General features: G+C 36.1%; 2 protein-coding genes across 3 annotated transcripts; one reads left to right on the forward strand and one right to left on the reverse strand.

Moving 5' to 3' along the window:
* Window positions 1-183: 183 nt before the first annotated feature.
* slc26a5 (solute carrier family 26 member 5) lies at window positions 184-14,228 on the forward strand. 2 transcript variants are annotated; one of them, XM_067426864.1, is made up of 20 exons: window positions 184-307; window positions 1,262-1,396; window positions 1,501-1,763; window positions 2,534-2,673; window positions 2,806-2,916; window positions 6,171-6,343; window positions 6,894-7,058; window positions 7,350-7,502; window positions 7,592-7,674; window positions 7,760-7,907; window positions 9,022-9,135; window positions 9,338-9,415; window positions 9,558-9,653; window positions 9,842-9,948; window positions 10,394-10,463; window positions 10,698-10,790; window positions 10,999-11,127; window positions 11,463-11,672; window positions 12,134-12,188; window positions 13,028-14,228. In XM_067426864.1, the coding sequence occupies exons 3-20, from the start codon at window positions 1,609-1,611 to the stop codon at window positions 13,165-13,167; spliced, it is 2,220 nt and encodes a 739-aa protein (XP_067282965.1). In that variant the 5' UTR covers window positions 184-307; window positions 1,262-1,396; window positions 1,501-1,608; the 3' UTR covers window positions 13,168-14,228. The 2 variants fall into 2 exon arrangements, with proteins under 2 accessions (XP_067282965.1, XP_067282966.1); XM_067426865.1 differs by having other exon boundaries at window positions 1,533-1,763.
* Window positions 14,229-14,353: 125 nt separating this feature from the next.
* Window positions 14,354-20,935, reverse strand: psmc2 (proteasome 26S subunit, ATPase 2). Its single transcript, XM_067428190.1, has 12 exons — window positions 20,763-20,935; window positions 20,351-20,388; window positions 20,173-20,254; window positions 19,996-20,095; window positions 18,676-18,807; window positions 18,518-18,590; window positions 18,340-18,435; window positions 18,054-18,218; window positions 17,866-17,953; window positions 16,252-16,454; window positions 14,769-14,865; window positions 14,354-14,640 (listed from the first exon to the last, which is right to left on the reverse strand). Exons 1-12 carry the CDS (start codon window positions 20,830-20,832, stop codon window positions 14,483-14,485), a joined length of 1,302 nt encoding a protein of 433 aa, XP_067284291.1. The 5' UTR covers window positions 20,833-20,935; the 3' UTR covers window positions 14,354-14,482.
* Window positions 20,936-21,015: the final 80 nt, after the last annotated feature.

Here is a 21,015-nt window from a genome sequence, read left to right on the forward strand (position 1 = left end):
AATTACTTGTAAAAACATGATTTACTTGTTTAGCTATCTCTCTATATATCAGGAGATATCAGGATTACATTATTTATCTCTATCATTGCGTTAGTGAAGAGAACTACATGTCCCGTGTGGCGTTTAGGTTTGTGTAGTGACGTATGAGGTTACGTACGCTTCTCTTATCAGCGTAGCTGATGACGCAGCTAGCGTCGGTAGTTAAAGGTCTTTCACATGTTATACAGTAACAGTACTGTCGATGCCCCCGTTCTTCTCAGCCCAGTTTTTCGACCTTGGGTCATTTTCAGGACGGAGGCAGAGAGAGGTAGGATGCTTAGTTTTTTCCTCATCCTTTAAAAAAACAAAAATTGAGCAAAGCTCTCTGATTACACTGTATCGTACCTGCTTAACAGGTTTGTGGAGTCGTTGGGTCGAACCGAACGAGGACGTTCTTAGAAATAATTTCTGTTTGCCTTATGTTTTTTAAAAGTTTGAGGGTATGGCGGAAACACACGTACGCTATTGAAACTGTTTGTCAATTACATCATGACTGTGCGGTTGACACATGCGATGCATGTTGTTGTTTTCCCCCGATAAATGTTTCCTCATTAATATATTATGTAAACTAGGACTTTTACGATTGATAGCTGAAAGCAGCATTTTCTCTTGTATAGTAATTTTTCTAAATACGTAATTACAAATAACTATATTTTATGTTTGTTACTTTACACTGTTACTCTCACTCCTGTTACAGTTTTTTATAAAGACACCTCAGTATATAACGTTTACATTTAGGTTGAGTGCAATTAAGCCCATTCTTTATGATAGAATGCAAGTTTTAAATTCTTAATTTTTTTTTGCCCTTTTAAATGGATAAAGCAGCATTTTGTGACATGACCCTTTAATGTCATGAATTCAACTGGTGTAGTGTGCAGGGATTGTAAGGTCTATACCACTGCTTTGGCTTTCACCAGCAACATTGGTCACATCCACTGAGTTTTACCATAGTCTTGTGATTTGCAGTGGACTGTACTAAAAATGGACTGGATCCATGGATGGGTTGTTATTGCTTAAGCAGAGCTGTACACTGTGTCCTGAGTACGGGTTGTGTTTAAGATATGCTGATGTGTGGATTAAATCATAAAACCATAATATTACACTTCATATTACAAAAGGACAACATTTTTCTGTAAAAGAGTGTAACCTTATTTTCAAGCGAAACACTTTCAGATTTTTGAATATTATTATTATTTTTTTTACATTTTATTTCCCCCTGTAGGTTGCATGATAGAACATCACTGTCATCTCTAGCAGGCTGTGCAGACTAAAAGTGTCTGCCATTCAAGATTATTTTGAGGGTTTGTAATTATAGACCAGCAGTGTTCGACCCCTGCAAGTCTCCAAATAAAACCAGGTGGGTTATTAGTGTGACATGAAATGTTTTGTTACCTAATAGCTGATCTACAGAACACGCTTGAATAAAATCAGCATTGTGTGTGATTTTCTTTTTTTTTTCAGAGTGCTTTCTTTCCACTTTTCACTGAAAACAGGAAGAGGAAGTAAAGCAAGATCAAGTTCATTCTCGAGGTCATTCTAGCCTGACATGCCTGTGTTTCCACTGCTGCTATGGAGCATGTAACTGCTAGCGAGGAACCATCTGGTACATTGATGTACCGTGTGGAACGACCCGTGTTCAATGAAGGCTATATTGACTCAGAGCTTCTGCATAGGAAGAAGAGGACACCCAAGTCATGTAGACGGAGAATAGCTGAGAAGCTCCGGTAGGGCTATTTCAATAGATTCTGCTTTCATAGTTACCAATGAGAAGTATGTGTTACAGGGGAGTCCAAAAGTCTGAGACTGCATTGAGAAATGTTATGCAGTATTTTTAGGTCACTAATCAAATAAGAAAATTATGAAAATGATCAGATGTTTATCCACCGAAACACAAAATGATCGTTCTCAAATCATGACTGTTCATGCAGCGTGAGTGCTGATGTCATTAACGCAAAGGAGAGACAAACCTAAGACATTCTGACATTCAAATTGTTATGGTGATTTAAATAAATAGTAATGAAAAGTGTATTAAATAATAAAAAAGTGTTTTCAATCGTGCTCTTACTGTGAGTTTCTCCGCTGTGTTTTATAACTTCAATATGCTATCAGGTTTGTGTCTTATCTGAACTTCAGAAAATCAGCTAAGACTGATAAAACAGCCATAATTATTAGATCACATCCTCCATAAAAACTTTGAATACTACTAGTATTACACCACAATAGTGACATGTTACATTTGTTAAACCTGCCTGTCCCAGTCTGAGAATGTAAATGAATGAACTGTTTCAATGGGTAAGGACAGACTAATTTAAGTTGTCATTCACTGATAAGCTTCTCCTTCCGTCACCGCTCTAAAATCCTGTACACATAAGTGTCACATCTGATTTGATGTCAAGAATACAAAATGTCTGCAGTGTTTGATTATGCAAGTATTAAAATCATATAACTATGATGATGTATTTGTACTAACAGCCATCTATCCCTTATTTTTCAGCTGCTCGTCTGAGAAAGCCAAATCAGCTGCACTTAGTTTTTTTCCAATTTTAACATGGCTGCCATCTTATCCACTAAAGGAATACCTGTTTGGGGACATCGTTTCTGGCATCAGCACAGGTGTAATGCAACTACCTCAAGGTCAGGTTTTAGTGAAAACTGTTTAGTGTTAATGTTGTTATTAATATATTTAGTTCAATCCTATGCCATTGAGTTATTGATCACTGCGTGATCAATAGTTGATCATTTGCTTCTCTTTCTCACATTCAACAGGTCTTGCTTATGCGATGTTGGCAGCCGTTCCTCCAGTGTTTGGGTTATATTCGTCATTTTATCCTGTCCTATTATACACATTCTTTGGTACCTCCAGACATATATCAATAGGTGAGACTCAATGGTATGCATGCTGTGCTTTTAATAAGATGCTTGAGACTTGAAATATAGTCTCAGCCTCAGACGGACCACCCACATACATATTGTTTGCAAAAATTGAAAGTGGCCTGGAAAGTTTAATCTGATTGGTTGACTACGCAGTGAATTTACACAACAAGACTTGATAGAGACTGTCGTGCAAAGTTTTTTCACACCTGTCTATTATTGTAGTATAATTAATATTGGATAAATCCACACCATGCAGCACATTAAAACAATACAAACTGCAGTTCGTCTCAGAACAAGCTGTCATGTGGGCCTGTTTTTATTTAATTTTTTCAAAAGACTGCCTGAAATGTGACATTCCTCTGTACAGTTTTGCTAAGTCAGTCTTATTAAGCAAAGCCTTACTGCCAGACTAAACAAGTGTAGTTCAGTTGGATAAGATCTAAAATTCTTAGTCTGTTTATCCCAGAGCTTCCGTGAACTTGTGGTCTTGTGGCATAGTCTCATTAGGAAGTCAGTTTTTCATTGTTCCTGCCAAAGGTACTGGTTGACAGCTCTAAAAAAGTGGTCTGATTTCAATGTCCTGACTTTCATAAGAAGGAAAAGAATGTGTTATTTCTAAGAAACTAATTTGTGGTGGTCCAGACGTGATTGCACTGTTTTATGGGTGGGTAGATGCCCTGCAGTTTTGTTTTTTGTCCTGTTTTATGTGGGGATCTTCAAAACCTCAGAAATCCCTGTAGGATATTAGAATCACCACTGAGAAGATAGATCACAGGTTCAAAAGTCAAAAGGTTACCCAAACCAGAGTTGTTGCTTCAATATCTTGCATTCTCGGCCCCTGTGGCGTGAATTGAGAGTGAGAGAATGGGCGATAGTCCAAATGTTTGGCCAGGTCCTGCTGCACAGAGGCATGCTGCCTCCTGTTTAAACAACACATGCTCTTTCCCTCTACAGTGCAACGGCAATGTAAAACAGACCCAGTTGCATGGTTTTATCTAGATGGAGAGCCAGCTCACTTGCGTACATGCACGCATAAATATTTGCTCCCATGACACATGACAGTCAGCGACCACACATTGTATACTTTTCCAGCAATTACACCACCTGTTACTCTCTTACACAATGACTCTGTAAAGACACACTTAAAACAGTATAAATTCTATTTGCATTTAATAAATGAGATAATACAAACAATATGAGTTTATATTATTATTATTTAGATTACAATTATTATTAGATGTAATAGTAATATTAATACTATTTTAAGTTGCATTTGTTTTATTCCTATAGAAATAAATAGATGTAATTACTACTACTACTACTAATATATATGCAGATTATAATATTTTGTTGCATTTATATTTTTCTTTTTTATAAGTAATACTATTAATATTACTTGATATTATGGCTGTGAAATGATTAATCGCGATAAATCACATCCAAAATAAATGTTTGCGTTGACATAAATGATGTGTACTGTGTATAATTATGTATATTTGAATACACACATATACATGTATATATTTTAAGAAATATTTGCATGTATATATTTATAATTATGTATATAGTGAGGAAAATAAGTATTTGAACACCCTGCTATTTTGCAAGTTTTCCCACTTGGAAATCATGGAGGGGTCTGAAATTGTCATCGTAGGTGACAATAAGTCTGCCTTTAAAATGTCCACCTACTCCATTTATTATCCTAAATTAGATGCACCTGTTTGAGGTCGTTAGCTGCATAAAGACACCTGTCCACCCCATACAATCAGTAAGAATCCAACTACTAACATGGCCAAAACCAAAGAGCTGTCCAAAGACACTAGAGAGAAAATTGTACACCTCCACAAAGCTGGAAAGGGCTACGGGGAAATTGCCAAGCAGCTTGGTAAAAAAAAATCCACTGTTGGAGCAATCATTAGAAAATGGAAGAAGCTAAACATGACTGTCAATCTCCCTCGGACTGGGGCTCCATGCAAGATCTAACCTCGTGGGGTCTCAGTGATCCTAAGAAAGGTGAGAAATCAGCCCAGAACTACACGGAAGGACCTGGTCAATGACCTGAAAAGAGCTGGGACCACCGTTTCCAAGGTTAATGTTGGTAAAACACTAAGACGTCATGGTTTGAAATCATGCATGGCACGGAAGGTTCCCCTGCTTAAACCAGCAGATGTCCAGGCCCGTCTATGACCATTTGGATGATCCAGAGAAGTCATGGGAGAAAGTGATGTGGTCAGATGAGATCAAAATATAACTTTTTGGTCATAATTCCACTAAACGTGTTTGGAGGAAGAAGAATGATGAGTACCATCCCAAGAACACCATCCCTACTGTGAAACATGGGGAAGGTAGCATCATGCTTTGGGGGTGTTTTTCTGCACATGGGACAGGGCGACTACACTGTATTAAGGAGAGGATGACCAGGGCCATGTATTGCGAGATTTTGGGGAACAACCTCAGTTAGAGCATTGAAGATGGGTTGAGGCTGGGTCTTCCAACATGACAATGACCTGAAGCACAGCAAGGATAACCAAAGAGTGGCTTCTGTAAGAAGCATATCAAGGGTCTGGCGTGACCTAGCCAGTCTCCAGACCTAAACCCAATAGAGAATCTTTGGAGGGAGCTCAAATCAGCGACAGGCCAGAAACCTGACTGATCTACAGAAGATCTGTGTGGAGGAGTGGGAAAAAATCCCTGCAGTGTGTGCAAACCTGGTGAAAAACTACAGGACGTTTGAACTCTGTAATTGCAAACAAAGGCTACTGCACCAAATATTAACATTGATTTTCTATAGTGTAGCTGTACTATGCAGCTGTATCATACAAATAAATAGTAAAAAAATCATACATTGTGATTTCTGGATTATGTCTCTCACAGTAGACATGTACCTACGATGACAATTTCAGACACCTCCATGATTTCAAGGTGGGAGAATTCGCAAAATAGCAGGCTTTTCAAATACTCATTTACCTCACTGTGTATAGTATAATATATATATAATCTTAAATGTATGCATGCATGCGTGTGTATTTTATATATACAAAATAATTATAAATAATACACCCTCGCATATTATGGAAACACAAACTTTTATTTTGGATGCGATTAATGGTTTGACAGCACTGCTTGATATAGATTATAATATTTTGTTTCTATGACAACTTATGCTAAAAAAAAAAAAAAGTCATCCATGCATAACTTTAGTACAGTATCCTTAACTGTTTTCTTTAAAACACAGTTTTATTGATATTTTTCTTCAGGCACCTTTGCAGTGATCAGTCTGATGATTGGCGGGGTGGCTGTAAGGGAGGTCCCAGACTCCATGTTTGCAGTTAATGGGACCAATTCATCACAGGTTGTGGATTTTGTGGCCCGTGATGCCAGAAGAGTGGAAGTGGTTGTAGCTCTGACAACCCTAGTAGGAATCATTCAGGTAGGCCACTGTCTGATCTGACCCCCAGTTTTCAACATCACAAAGAACATAGAATCTATTCATCTTATTTAATTTTATTACGGGTAAAATCTAAGTTTGAATTATTAGTTTATTATTTGTCTCGAAATTTGTCATTTGATTGCCCCATTAAAACAGTAGAAAACGAGTGAATTCTAAGTATCTGTATTGGGCATACAAGTGAATTCCTGCAACAGTTGTAATTCCACCATTACAAAACAGACCGATAACAGCATAACTGTGATATCAGCCCCATCTTTTGTAGATAAACCATCTGAAAAACATTCTAGTTCAATTCTCTCTCAGCTTATATTTTCAGCAGTATAATATTACCATAAACCTATTAAAACAAGTTTATGGTATACATTAGTCATGTCATGCAGGCCTACACAGTGTTTATATAGACACCTTTCATGGAATACTGTAAACCTGCTCAAGTTGATGACTTCATGTGATTCTCCTCAAGTTACTGTTACCAGAGGTACTGTCAGATTGATGTGTGGAAACATAATTGTCTTCTGATCACCTGTAGTTTGTTCTGGGTCTGCTGAGATTCGGTTTTCTGGCTATTTACCTGACTGAGCCGCTGGTGCGAGGTTTCACTACAGCTGCTGCTGTCCACGTCTCTGTGTCGCAGCTCAAGTACCTGCTGGGAGTGCACACTGCGCGCTTCAATGGGCCTCTCTCTGTAGTTTATGTGAGTAACCTTTGACCCTAGGAAACTCCAGGGTGTTTGTTTTTGGTATGTGACACTGATGCACCTATGAGATGTTTTAAATTACTTCATAAACACTTATTTTCATTGCTTAAGGTGTTTGCTTAAAGTATTACTTGAACTGTAAATGAATAAAGATCCTTGTTAAATAAACAACAACTTTTGTTAGTTGAAATAAAGCTGAAATAAGATATAAATTATAGATGAATAATTTAAAATGTCTACTGATCTGTGATTGTTCTTTTATGTTGCATTAATTTTGTTTTCCCACAGAGCATTGATGCCGTCTTCAGGAACATTGCAAGCACTAATGTTGCCACGCTAGTTATTGGACTGGTGTGCACGGTGTTCCTCTATATCATCAAAGATCTCAATGAACGCTTCAAAAAGAAGCTACCGATCCCCATCCCTGGAGAAATCATAGTGGTAAAACTTTAAAAGCCCATGAAACACGGTGCTCACACATGCATCCACAGTCCCTTTGTGTAAATCCATGATGTTCTTGTTCTTTAAAGGTAATTGTGTCCACTGGAATCTCATACGGGATGCTTATGTCTGAAAACTATGGTGTAGAAGTTGTGGGTAAAATTCCTACTGGGTAAGATTGTGCAACCTTACTTAAATGGTTCTTAACTTACAAATGTTTACATTTTAATATTTATTTCTTAATGTTTTGTTTTAAGGTTGCTGCCACCCAAGATTCCAGACTTCTCCGTCTTTCCTAACCTCTTCCCAGACGCCATTGCTATAGCTGTTGTTGGCTTCTCGATTGCAATATCATTAGCTAAAATCTTTGCTCTCAAGCATGGCTACAGTGTGGACGGAAATCAGGTAGAGAATGAAATGAAATGTCATAGTTCTGCCTTCTACATTGGCCCTAAAAAAATTCAAGCTCTATACGACACGTGTGCTCTGAATTATGTGATGTAACAAAATGTCAAACCAAGTGGAATTTACTTTAAGCAAAGTTTGAAGATTGTTATTTTTGAAGTGATAAAAAATAATGTACTGCTACACTGTCTCTAATTTAGCTGTCACATACTTCATTGTCGAAGTAATTTGATTCAATGTTTCCTAGAAGCATGGACATGGCTTTTATTTAGCTGCCCTTTAATTTGGTTTCTATGGCTATACGCTGAATGTCTGAATTAGCCAGACTCCACTGTTACTTGCCAGATCCTTTTGTCCAAAATGTCTTGTAGTACATTTATTGCAGGGAAGGTTCATATGGAGGAGCATAATCCAGTATGCTACAGTAATAAACCGTAATAAAGATGGATTGTGACATGAGTAACTCACCAGTCATCTGTTTAGGACTGAACTTTTGTTTGAGGATTCTTCACTCAATGAAGACAGAAAATTCCATATTTCCCATTTATATAGAAAATCAGGGCTATGTTTAGAATGGCATGCTAACATACTACTTTTACTATATCTGCAGTACATTTTTATATTTATATGTACACCTACAGTTCTGTTCAAAAGTTGGTCAGGAAGATTTAAAAAAAAGTTTTTGGAAGAAGACTCTTTTGCTGTTTAGATCATATTTATTTGATCATTAAAACAGTAAGACTGTGAAATACTATTACAATTTAAAATACCTCTTTTCTATCTTATTATATCTTAAAATGCAATATATTCCTGTCTTCAGTCACGTGATCCTTTTGAAATCATTCTATATGTAGAATTATATAATATATATATAAAAAATATGGAATAGATATAGCAACAATGTCTACACTTTCTGTCATTTTTGATCAAATTAATGGGTTCCTGCTAAATGAAAAGCATTTTAAATGGTAGTGTATATAAGTTACTATTGTGTCAGTTAAAAATAATTTCAAAGCGCATGACCTGAAGTTTAACAGTATTTTTAAAATATTTTTATGATTCTGAGGTAAAACCAGATGGTCTAATGAAATAATTTTGTGTTTAATGTGAATAGGAGCTCATGGCACTGGGACTTTGTAACTTTATGAGTTCATTCTTCCACACGTTTGTCGTTACCGCCTCAATGTCTCGCAGCCTGGTACAGGAGAGCACAGGAGGACACACGGAAGTAAGTGAGACGCATGTGTAAGATGCCATACTGATGATGGTACGTACTTATTGGTTATGGCAAAAGTACATTTCCTGAAATGGAGTGTCCCTTTGATAATGAAACAATGGCTCTATCACTGCTGTAAAACCCTAAAGATAAGATAAGACAGTCATGCCTCCTTAAAGACACAATTGAATTATACTGATTCGTGTTTCTACAGATTGCAGGACTGTTGGCATCGATACTCGTGCTACTGGTGGTGGTGGCCATTGGATTTGTCTTTCAGCCATTACCTACGGTATGAAGAGCTTTCTGATATGTTTGGCATGGAGCTCATTGATTTTGTACAATCAAACAAACAAACAAACACCTAATACGTTTGTCTTAGTGCAAAAGTTTATTTGGTTTTTATTTTGTGTCCTCTTTGTACTCCTACTTAGACTGTGTTGGCTGCTATCATCATGGTCAATCTCCTGGGAATGTTTAAGCAAATGAGAGACATTCCTGCATTATGGAGAACCAGCAAGATTGAACTGGTGAGCATCAGAGGCACTTCTCATTTGGTTGTTGATCATACTGTTCCAACCGATTTCCATCTAATAAAATTAACCTCTTTTCTTTGAATGGCTCTTTCCACTCAATAAACATAATGTGTTTGGGTTATTTTTGGAGACATGGTGAAGTCTGGTTTTGCTGTTTTTAATGTCTGACATGTTTTCTTTAGGCAATTTGGCTGGTGTCCTTTTTTGCATCAGTTCTCCTTGGTCTGGATTATGGTCTGGTGGTTTCCATGGGCTTTGCCATGCTCACAGTTATTTACAGAACACAGTGGTAAAACACAATGTCTTCCTGCTCTGATGCAAAATAAAGCAGTCAAGATTTCCAAACAAATCTCATGATTTTCATACTAAAGTTCTTCACTGTTATAATAAAGTATTACTAATTTTTGTATTTTGTTAAATGTATTAAGTACATAAAAAATATTAAAATGGTTAGTGAATAATTTGTTTACATATATAATTTATTCAGTGCATTAATTCATACTGTTCTAATGACAATTTATACACTAGTTTGTATTTTCTTGTAGTTCAGCATGAAAGATTTAATTTTATCAATCAAGCCAGTTTTTGTTTTTAAATATTAAATCCTGTATTATTAAATACAAAGTAAATCTGGACTTTTATTTGTTTATTTATTCTAAATAATGTATAGTACAAAATTTGTCAATATTTATACATTTTAATATAATTCAGGTCTTTTTCTTTCTTTTTTTAAGCCCTAAGAATGTTCTTCTTGGACACATCCCAGATACGGGATTGTACTTCGACGTGGATGAGTATGAAGAGGTAAGAAATATTACTTTTAAAAGACATTAACCATCATAAATTTCTAGTTCCTTCCTCTTTATATGAGACTGAACCCATAACTATCTTATTGGTAACATTAGCTTGTTCCACTCCAAAACTGTTGTTCTCATCTTTTCTTGGTCACAGGCACCCAATTAATCTTGAGTTAATCCACCATCTTTTTTCTACCCACAATATTTGTCCTCTTATCTGCTGTTTGTTCTCTTGCTCAAGGCTGAGGAATGCTCAGGGATTAAGATTTTTCAGTCCAATACCTCCATCTACTTTGCAAACAGTGACCTGTATGTGAGCGCCCTCAAGGCAAAGGTGAGTCTAAATGCTTGGATGTTGTGATTAACTTATGCTTGGACTGAATTCTTTTGTGTGTTTTATTGTTCTGTCCTTGAGTATCTTTGGTACATTTTATAGTGGGAGAAAAAAGCTCCCATGAACAGCAAGTGTGTGGGCTCATAAAGTGCTGTGTATTTTGCAGATATTATAGCTGTTCTGTAAATTTTGCTTTGTTTAACTATAGACTGGAATTGACCCGGCACAACTGCTCACTGCCAGACAATCACAGCTGAAGTATGCGAAAAGAGAGACCGGGGAGAGTAAGACCATAAACCATGCCTGTTCACAGAAGAAACATGCAGTTGTCTTATTGGTATGATCTTTAAAAAATCTGAATATATTTGATCGGTGACTTTTAAGTCAATAAAGGCTTCTTATCCTTTACACAGATATTTGAACGTCCTCAAGGGTCACATGTTGTGCCATATTACTCCCTTCTTAAGTTCTAAATGTTGTGATTTTATATATTTATACATGTGTTTGCAAGACAAATGTCATTTTGAGTATATGCAAATTAAAGCATGCGATCTCGAAACTTCACCCTGGCTTCTAAAATACAGCACCTATAGGTTAGATTATCTGCCTCGTAATGTTGTGGTTTGGTGATGCAACATTTCTGACCTGACTTGTTCTGTGGTGCCACAACAGGATGTGGAGCTGGGTGTCACTCATGAGGTGGTGAATGGGACACAAAAACAGATGCACGTGTACAGCAATGGCCAGATGACGGAGAACCACAACGAGTCTGAATCTGAGGACGACTTCTTTCTGCAGCGTCTAACCCCCATTCACTCCATCATACTGGACTTTACTCCTGTTAACTTTATTGACTCTGTAGGAGCCAAAACCATTAAATCAGTAAGTTGATAGATTTAATCTCAAAGACGACACTTACCTCTGTAAAGACAGAACAGTGAGATCTGGCTTGACACATTAGACCACATGCTGTGCTGTTACATACTGACCCGCTTGTTCTTTTTAGATAATATTGCCTAAAAATAATGCTTAAATATCTCGCATTTGGGGTTAAAAAATGTAAAACCCTTGACCCATTACTTTTCCATCATTGTTTGCGGTACAGATATGACAGAGCTTATTTAGAAAAGGCGTGGTGTTACTTTCCTAAGTGATCCGATTTATGATATTCACACCGGAGATGATCAAATGAGCTACCATAGATCTAGTGTGCTAAAACAAACTGCACACCTTAGCAGCTGTTTCACAACACCTTGGCAACCACCCTCAACATTGCAGAAATCTAGTACAAATTCAGCCATTTGTTGTTATACATTTTGCAATAGTTCTTCTTTGTCCTACAGGTGATCAAGGAGTATGCAACAGTCGACGTGAGAGTTGTACTTGCTGGATGTAGCAGTAAGTAATTACCTTATAATATCATATATCTCTAATCATATCATTATCTTGGCTAATCATTATCATCTCATAATATCATCTTTTTACTTACTATATATAGGAATGACTTTATACATTTATAAATATATAAACTTATATGTATAAATGTGTAAAGTTCATAAATGTTAAATAGGTTAAAGTACTTATATATTTGCTGTGGTTAAATTAATATATAATATATTTGTACGTAAGTGTTTATACTATATAGCAATGAGTAATTACATTTATAAACATTTAAAAATGTATGTAATTGAAATTCATCAAATTTCACATGCAAATTTCATGTAGCTTAAATTTCATTCTGATATATTTTTGTTAAATGTGGTAATATAACAAACATGGCAACATCAATGAGAAATCCATGTTAAGTGATCTCTTAATTTTTTCCAGAGCTGTAAGCTTTATTTAGGTTAAAGTTCATTCTGATATTTGTTAAATGTGGGAATATAACTGAAGACCAATGTACTATAATGTAATAATAAATAGTACATCAGCGTTCATATGCTTTATTTAGGTTAAAGTTCATTATGATATATTTGTTAAATGTGGGAATATAACTGAGGACCAATATGATATAATATAATGATAAATAGTACATCGGAGTTCATATACTTTATTTAGGTTAAAGTTCATTCTGATATATTTGTTGAATGTGGTAAACATCTCCACCTAGTGTTTGGAACTAATAAACGGTCATATGGCCAAGACAAACTGAATTTTATGTTAACATTTAACAATAATGCCACTTGAGTCTTTCACAAGATTCTTTTCAAGGCCTTTTATTTTTCTGTGTTTTGCAGGGACCCTTCTCTCTGATCTCAGGACACTACAATTCTTCTGTGAGCCTGTGACCCCTGACCTTATTTTCCCTACCATTCATGACGCAGTGTTGCACTGTGAGCGCAGGAAGGACCTCCCTGTCTGTCCTGACATCCTTTGAACACACAAACAAAACTGACATTTCAACTCTATGTTTGAGAGGGTACAGCTTGAGTGGTCGAATATGAATGCGTTGTCCTGGAACGAGCACAAGTACTGTTACTTTTGGATTGAGGTCACAGTAACTAAAGGAGGCCGGGAAAGTTTTAGCAATGAGCAGGCCAAAATGTTTTTAGATGTAAACACTTTATTTAATGTGAATATACCAGCAAATGTTGTGCTTAATATCATTGGTGCTCTTGTTTATTGCACTAAATGTGATCTTAAGCTTCACCAAAACTTGTTACGAACGACTATAAAACACTCTGTACCTTCGGTTCTTTTAAGTGCAATTAGGGTAGATGGATTCTTGACCAGTGTTTATTTATTAGCACTCGTCTAAATCTATTATTGACATTCCAGTGAGCTTATTTTATGATAGAAATTTATTTTGTTTTTACAGTTGTACACTGTGCTTGCTGTTTTTTTTTTTTTTTTTTTTACTACAAATTCTTTTCTTTTTTGAGTCCACGGTTTGGCTATAGTATTCAGGAAAAATGCTGTTACATATTTAAAGACATAATCACAGAATTGCACTGTTGGCAAAGATGCTGCGTTTTGTTTCCATTATATACTTTAGTCAGATTGTTTTGGCAGATATTGATTGTATATTTTTTTTTTAGTTTAAAGATTTATCTAGGTTGCTCCAGTTTCTTGGAACCTACTGCAATTTATTTTTATGGCTAAAAGAACATTTTTAACATAAAGGGGTCTGTTTTAGTTAATGATTATTTAAAAAAGCTGATTCCATGAAGTCTTAAATTAATTTCAGGTGTTCTAGTCTATAGAACATGACATTGAAAGCTCATAGGCTCAGACACCTGACACTGAAATGTTCACTCCGAGTCCGAGCACAAAGAATTACTAATATTTTTCTGTGCTTATATTTAGATGCTGTTTTTATTACAGCAATAAAGGCCAAAGTTCAACAATCAGTTGCAACTGCATGTAATGTAGTGCATTTTGTCTTTTTATGCTTGTGGATTAAGATATTTTTGTATAATAAATGCAAATCAAGAGTAAATTAAATGTTTTCCTCACATTCCTTCTAGTTTTTTTAAATTAAATTATTAACTAAATGATTATATTTTAGAACTATTCCAAAGAAGTGTAAAAATGTAAACATTTTAAAAAACAAATAGACAACATAGTATGGACAATTTTTATTTCATCAGTGATAATCAGAGAAAGGTTACAAGACACATGAGAATCCTTGAACTGTCAGGCAGAAAACATTTAAGTGGGAAAAAGCATACAAGAGGAAAAAAAAACATTTTTTAGTTATAGGTCATATAGCGAGGGGTGGCGCTGAACTTGGCGTAGGATTTGATGACCTTGTTCACAGCCTCCAGAAAGTCTTTCTCCGTGGCGATTTTTCTACGAGCTCTGATGGCAAACATCCCTGCCTCTGTACACACACTGCGAATCTCAGCACCTGAGAGAAGAAAACACAGTTGCCATTGTTAACTATTGTTGAAAGCCTCCATGCATGTCTGTATGTAAATACAGTCTATTTAAATTGTGTGCTTTGTGACATTTTCATGCTTGTCAGTAAAAACTCACCTGTGCTGTTAGGACAGAGACGTGCGAGAAGCTCGAAGCGGATATCTCTTTCCACACTCATAGAACGGGCATGGATCTTGAAGATGTGAGTACGTCCCTGGAAACAGAGCATTATATTATAGATGTCCCTGACTAAGGATTTACACATTTGAATCAGAATTGTCTAATCTTTCTATGTTCGACCGATAGTCGAATCATCTATGTGTGTGTGAATGGGTTGGGAGGGGCACGACACTAGTCAGCAGGAGGGTAATACTATTTTTCTTTACACACTGCGACAACTTTTATTAAAGCGAGCAAAACTGGCTGCCAACTGACAATGGCTTTCTTATTTAGGTTTAAATAAAAGGTAATGTGGTGGATAAACAGTCGTAAAACGTTTTCTAATATGTTAAAGCTATGTTAAAGCCATGTTAAAGCCGCGATCGAAATGCAGAACATCCCACAAATGTATAAAAGAACATTTTGATAAATAAACCTACAAAGAAGGAAAAGAACACTGAGTGTTCAGGGTATCTGCAGATTTCACCAAGTCAAATGTAAGACTTTTTAAGATATCGTGCAATAAAAAAAAGCATGCAAAGGAAATGCAGAATCACTAAATTCCAACACCACGGAATAAACACACACGCTGCAGGAGGCATAGCATTTCAATGAGGTAACATGGACGTAGAAAAATTAAGACCTGTTTAACATTATTTAAGACCCAGAATGCAATGCTTCTGCGAATTTAAGACTTTTTATGTTTTTATGACCCTGTATGGAAAATCCGGACATTTTTATGACTTTTTAAATTCTTTTAGTTAAATTTATGACGTTTTATGACTTCTTATGACCCAGCGGAAACCCTGTTACATGCACATTCTTAAGCCGATTGTGCCTAAAGGGGGTCTCACCCAGACGCAAAGCTCAGCGCCGCATCTCAGGTATATCCGCCATCAGATGCGCATATTATACACGCAAGCTCAATTTTGAATCGACTTCTGACAGAAGAACTGTAGCACAGGGTGAAATCAATATGTACTTTGACGATTTGAGGGAAATATAATATAATTTAATATAAAACCTTGAAGTGGCACGGCAGGATTTTAAACAACTTCCTGACTCCCCGCGGACAGGCACCGAATGCAGTCACCAGTGTATGTATACACTCATTGAATGTGTTCGAATTTTAAAGGCGGTGCGAAGCTCAGCGCCCTTAAAGGGGTCGCACACCGGACGCAAAGCTCAGCGCCGCGCCACGTCTTTAAAATATTTAGCACCCCCATATTGCCAAAATGGTATAATCCTCGTTTCATAACACCTGCGAAGATTCGACCGTGAGATCGGTGGTCGAATTCTGCTCCGCCTGCCAAAGCATAGAATCTTCGACTATTCGGGGTCAACCCTACATTATATACATCTATCAGTTCAGAATGATGTTTTATGATGCCGTTCTATTTTTAGTAAATGGTAGCTATTTTTGTCCCTATTAAATACTCACTTCCAAGTCAGGCAGGCTGAACTCAATCTTTCTGTCTAGACGTCCAGGTCTCATCAGGGCCGGATCCAGGGTGTCTGGTCTGTTGGTGGCCATCAGGACTTTAATGTTTCCTCTGGGATCGAATCCATCCAGCTGGTTAATCAGCTCCAGCATAGTTCTCTGCACTTCATTATCTCCTCCAGCTCCATCATCAAAACGGGCGCCTATAAGAGGGCAGCACAAACATAGTAAATGAGACTTCTTTGAGATCATATAAAAGCTGTTACAACCAGAGCATGTGAGCAAAATGGAGCGGTGTGACACTCTGCTCAATATTCCGCTTTATGCCAGCGCACTCCACTCAATTGCTCACGGCCCAAATGCTCCACTCATGAATCCCTCACCGGTAAAACGACGCACAAATCCCGCGCCAACATCAAATTTTATTTCCTGTATTGCACTATACTTTTAGCCATTTATATATATTTTTTCATATTTATGTTTGAATATAATATTTCTGTTTATTTTGAAACGTGAACAGCATGAGTATAGGACACATCATAAGATGCAAAATATGTTGGAAAACATGGTGGATCAGAAAATATTTTGACCACTTCTTTTAGTTATGTTTTGTAGAAAGCCTTTCTTTAAAGTGAATTTCTTTTTATATAAATAGTATTTATATATAATTACGAAATATAAATTTCGTAATTGTATAAATCTTAATTTTGATCGATGTTTCAACAACCAAATATAGCAGACAATATAATCAAGGCACTAGTCATGGATTAAAATAAATTAAACTAATAAATTAACCAAAACTCAAGAAATATGCCTATAGAAAGCTTGAAATGTCTAAACAAAACAATTCAAAACTAAAAGAAACAGTATCTGTATGACATGCATCTCTCTCTTGGTGTGTCTACTGCTGTGGAGATCATCAGCTTCATCTTTGAAGCCCGTAATGACAAAGAAAAAACCTAGTTTATTAATATAATCTAGTTTATAATTAATATAATTATCTATAAACACAATGTCTCCTTGGTATTTTTGACATATTCATAATTATTACTTTTGATGTTCTTTATGGAAAGCTTTATGTGTACGCTTGAGTGTGGAATAAGCTAATGTATAACGTAAACACTCCTTTAGAATTATCTCCAGTATATATTTAATTAATTAAATTTGCCTAATATAAATGTGTACTTAGTTATCAACTAATGGCTAAAATGAACTACTAGTCCAGTAGAAAATGTAGTCACCCTCATGTTGTTCCAAACCTTTATGCATTTCTTTCTTCTGCTGAATGCAAAAGAAGATATTTAGTACAAAGTTGGTAAACAAAGAGTTTTGGTTCCCTTTGACTTCCATGGTATGGACAACAAAAAAGACAATGGAAGTCAATAGGGACCAAATTTTTGGATACAAAGATTCTTTAAAATATTTGTTTTTGTGTTCAACAGAAGAAAGAAATGCATACAGGTCTGGAGTGTGAGTAAATTATGTAGAATTGCAATATATAATATATATTTTTTTTGGGGGGTAGACTACCTTTTTAAGTACAATAAGACTTAAAGACCCCCAAAGGAAGCTGAAATCATCTGACCCTGACAGTAGTAAATAGGAAATGTTTACCTCCAATGGCGTCGATTTCATCAAAGAAGATCAGACAGGCTTTCTTAGTCCTTGCCATCTCAAACAGTTCACGAACCATCCTAGCACCCTGGGTTAGACACAAAAACATGGAATTATATAGATCTTACTAGTGCCTAATTAAATTTTTTTTTATTGACAGCTTTCTTCTGAATAGAAAAAGCACTTACCTCTCCAACATACTTCTGAACAAGCTCGGATCCAATGACTCTTATGAAGCAGGCATCGGTGCGGTTAGCCACAGCTCTGGCACACAGGGTTTTCCCTGTACCAGGTGGCCCGAACAGCAACACACCCTTTGGAGGCTCAATACCCAGGTTCACAAAGCGCTCAGGCTGGAATTTAAAAAAAGATGGAGGTTGATTACAGAAACTATGTAGAATCTAAAATATTTACAGGCATATAATACCTTCAGTTTATTTTTAACAAGTATATCTGGATGCACTTATGACTCACATGGAGCAGAGGGGTCTCAACCACTTCTCTGAGCTTCTCTATCTGCTCTTTGCAGCCTCCAACATCACTGTAGGTCACATCAGGCTTCTCCTCCACCTGTTTATGTACAGTATACATTACTCTTAAAGTACTGCCTTGATAATGTACATGATACCAAGCAACCAGAGCTGTTTCATACCTGCATCATAGTGACAGTGGGATCGATTTTTGGTGGCAATGGAATGTGGATCTGATACTTGTTCCTGTCAACACTGTTAACAGATACACAATACAACTGTTTTAGATCAGATGCTACTCTGTAACATAGAAATTAATGATCCATAATTTCTTGCTTACCCAACCCTCATTCCTTCTTCAATGTCAGTCGGTGCGACCTGATCGCTCAGGTCCACCACAAACTTGGCAAACTGTTTCACATTAATGATATACTTTGGATCCTCCGAGTCAGCATTGATTATCTTGGTGCATCTATAAATGAATATATATATATTTTTTTAGCTCAGTATTATATAATTTGACCACTTTATTGCACTAATATTCATTTTCAGCATCATTAATCCAGTCTTCAGTGTCACATGAATGATCATTCAGAAATCAACAATATGCTGATTTGCGTCACACGCCTTGAGCTGCGAACATGTTATTATGTCGACACTTCTGCTTCTTCCGGCCATGCGTATGTGGGGTAACAAATCGCTGTTTTATCATATCAGATACAATTGAGTATGTTAAATTATGTTATAATGTTACTCTATGCGTGCACTCGATGGCTACTATGAGAGACTTGACTGCAGTAAGCTAGATCGATATTAGAATATCATATTAATAATGCTGGATGGCTTGTGTGCATGCAATTCATTTTAAACCATACTGTATGATGTAGAAAATGCTGTATTGCTGTTACAAAAAATAAAGCTGCATCTGTGCAGATATATGCATATGTTAGCTGCTTGGGAAAATAGCGTTTTTCTCTGAAGCATAATGAAAACATGCAATTGCGGAAAATAAAGAAAACAAAGCTATGAACAAAATTACGATTTAAAATCAGTCAGACTAGAAATGCATCTTCATATTTACAGGCAAAGCTACGCCATATAACTAATTTGTTTCCTGTCTATAAATGCATCCAAAACTGTTGTTCCCTTGTCTAATAAAACATATCATATATTTATCTTTTTTTTTAAATATTTTATGTCTTTGAGGTTTCCATGGTTTCTATAAAATAAAACAGGAAATCAAGGGTAACAGCGGTATGATGTCACTGATGATGCAACGGTCCGTGTGTTGGTTAAATTTGCTAATTTCTCTGGATTTAAACATTATTGGAAACATCTAGGATTATGTAATATAACACTGTTCTAGTGTTTTTGGGATATTTTAATCCAAAAACCTTACATATTGTGTCTTAACATTCTTTTCAAAAATTTGTTTCAGGATCCTTTGATTAATAAAAAGTTCAAAAGAACCACATTTATTTAACATGGAAATCTTTTATAACATTCTTGACTCTTGATCAATTAATTCCATTTTAGCCAAATAAAAGTATTTATTTATTTTAAAGAAAGGTAGTTTATTTCAAGCATATAATCTACTTATATTCCTCAAAAAAACTGAGGTTAACCCTTAATAACCCTAAATGTTTTTGTCCTCTCATACCTGGCCACCTGCAGGGGCTGTTCACTCTGTAGAGTCTGTTTATCTGCAGCCAGATCCCATAGTGCTGGAGGAGCCAGGCCTGTATCAGACTCTTTAATACCTGTTAAGACAGCATCAATGCATTTGTTTTACTGCGTAGTGTGATCCACAAAACTATATTTCCCCACAACCACTTACCAGTGAGCTCATTTATTTTCTTCAGAAGCTGTTGAATATCATCCTCTACTTGTTTAATCTGTCTGGAATACGTGCTTTGGCCCTATTCACATACAAATAACATTAAATAATTAACAAATAACATATTTTATATTAAATAAAGTCCCACTGAATGTCAAAAAAACAAGTCGATACTTACATAGGTTTTCAGGAGAGCAATATCTCCTTCATCCAAAGCTGAGAAATAAAACACAGATAATAAAATTAAAATATAAATAAGATATGCTTATGCCACATGATGATAGATTACTACCCAATTTAGTCAATAGTCAAGACCGACAATTAACATGTTTAATATTCTCTATTCAGTCTCTTCAGGGTAATTCGACTGATTTAACTATTGAGACATTTGACAACTCATATCATGAACGTGCCAGAGCAAATAGGTGATCTAATAACAATGCCATAACATCAAAATAGATTTAGCTTTGATGATTCGTATTTTTTGTTGACATATTGAAACAAGTTGTTGTGCGGCTAGTCAACAAATGCTAACTTGTCTGCTAATTCGTTTAATTTAAATTACGCCCGAGAGTCCTCGCAAATAATACCTCGAATTGGTTTGTCCTCCTTTTCCTCTTCTTTAACTTTGCGTTGCTCGGTTCCTAAATAATCAGGCATGACTGCTTTCTTTCTTTGTAATAAAGTCGGTTACTGACTGTCGAGACGAGATTACACAGCAGGTTTTCAGATGAGCAGTCACAGCGCTGTTCCGGTGCATAAGGGAAAGGGAAACTGATCTTACATTTCAAAATAAAAGTTATTCCCCCATAAATACATACATTTGTATTTTTATATTGAACT

This window comes from Pseudorasbora parva, chromosome 20 (genome assembly GCF_024679245.1).
Source record: "Pseudorasbora parva isolate DD20220531a chromosome 20, ASM2467924v1, whole genome shotgun sequence".
NCBI classification, from domain to species: domain Eukaryota; kingdom Metazoa; phylum Chordata; class Actinopteri; order Cypriniformes; family Gobionidae; genus Pseudorasbora; species Pseudorasbora parva.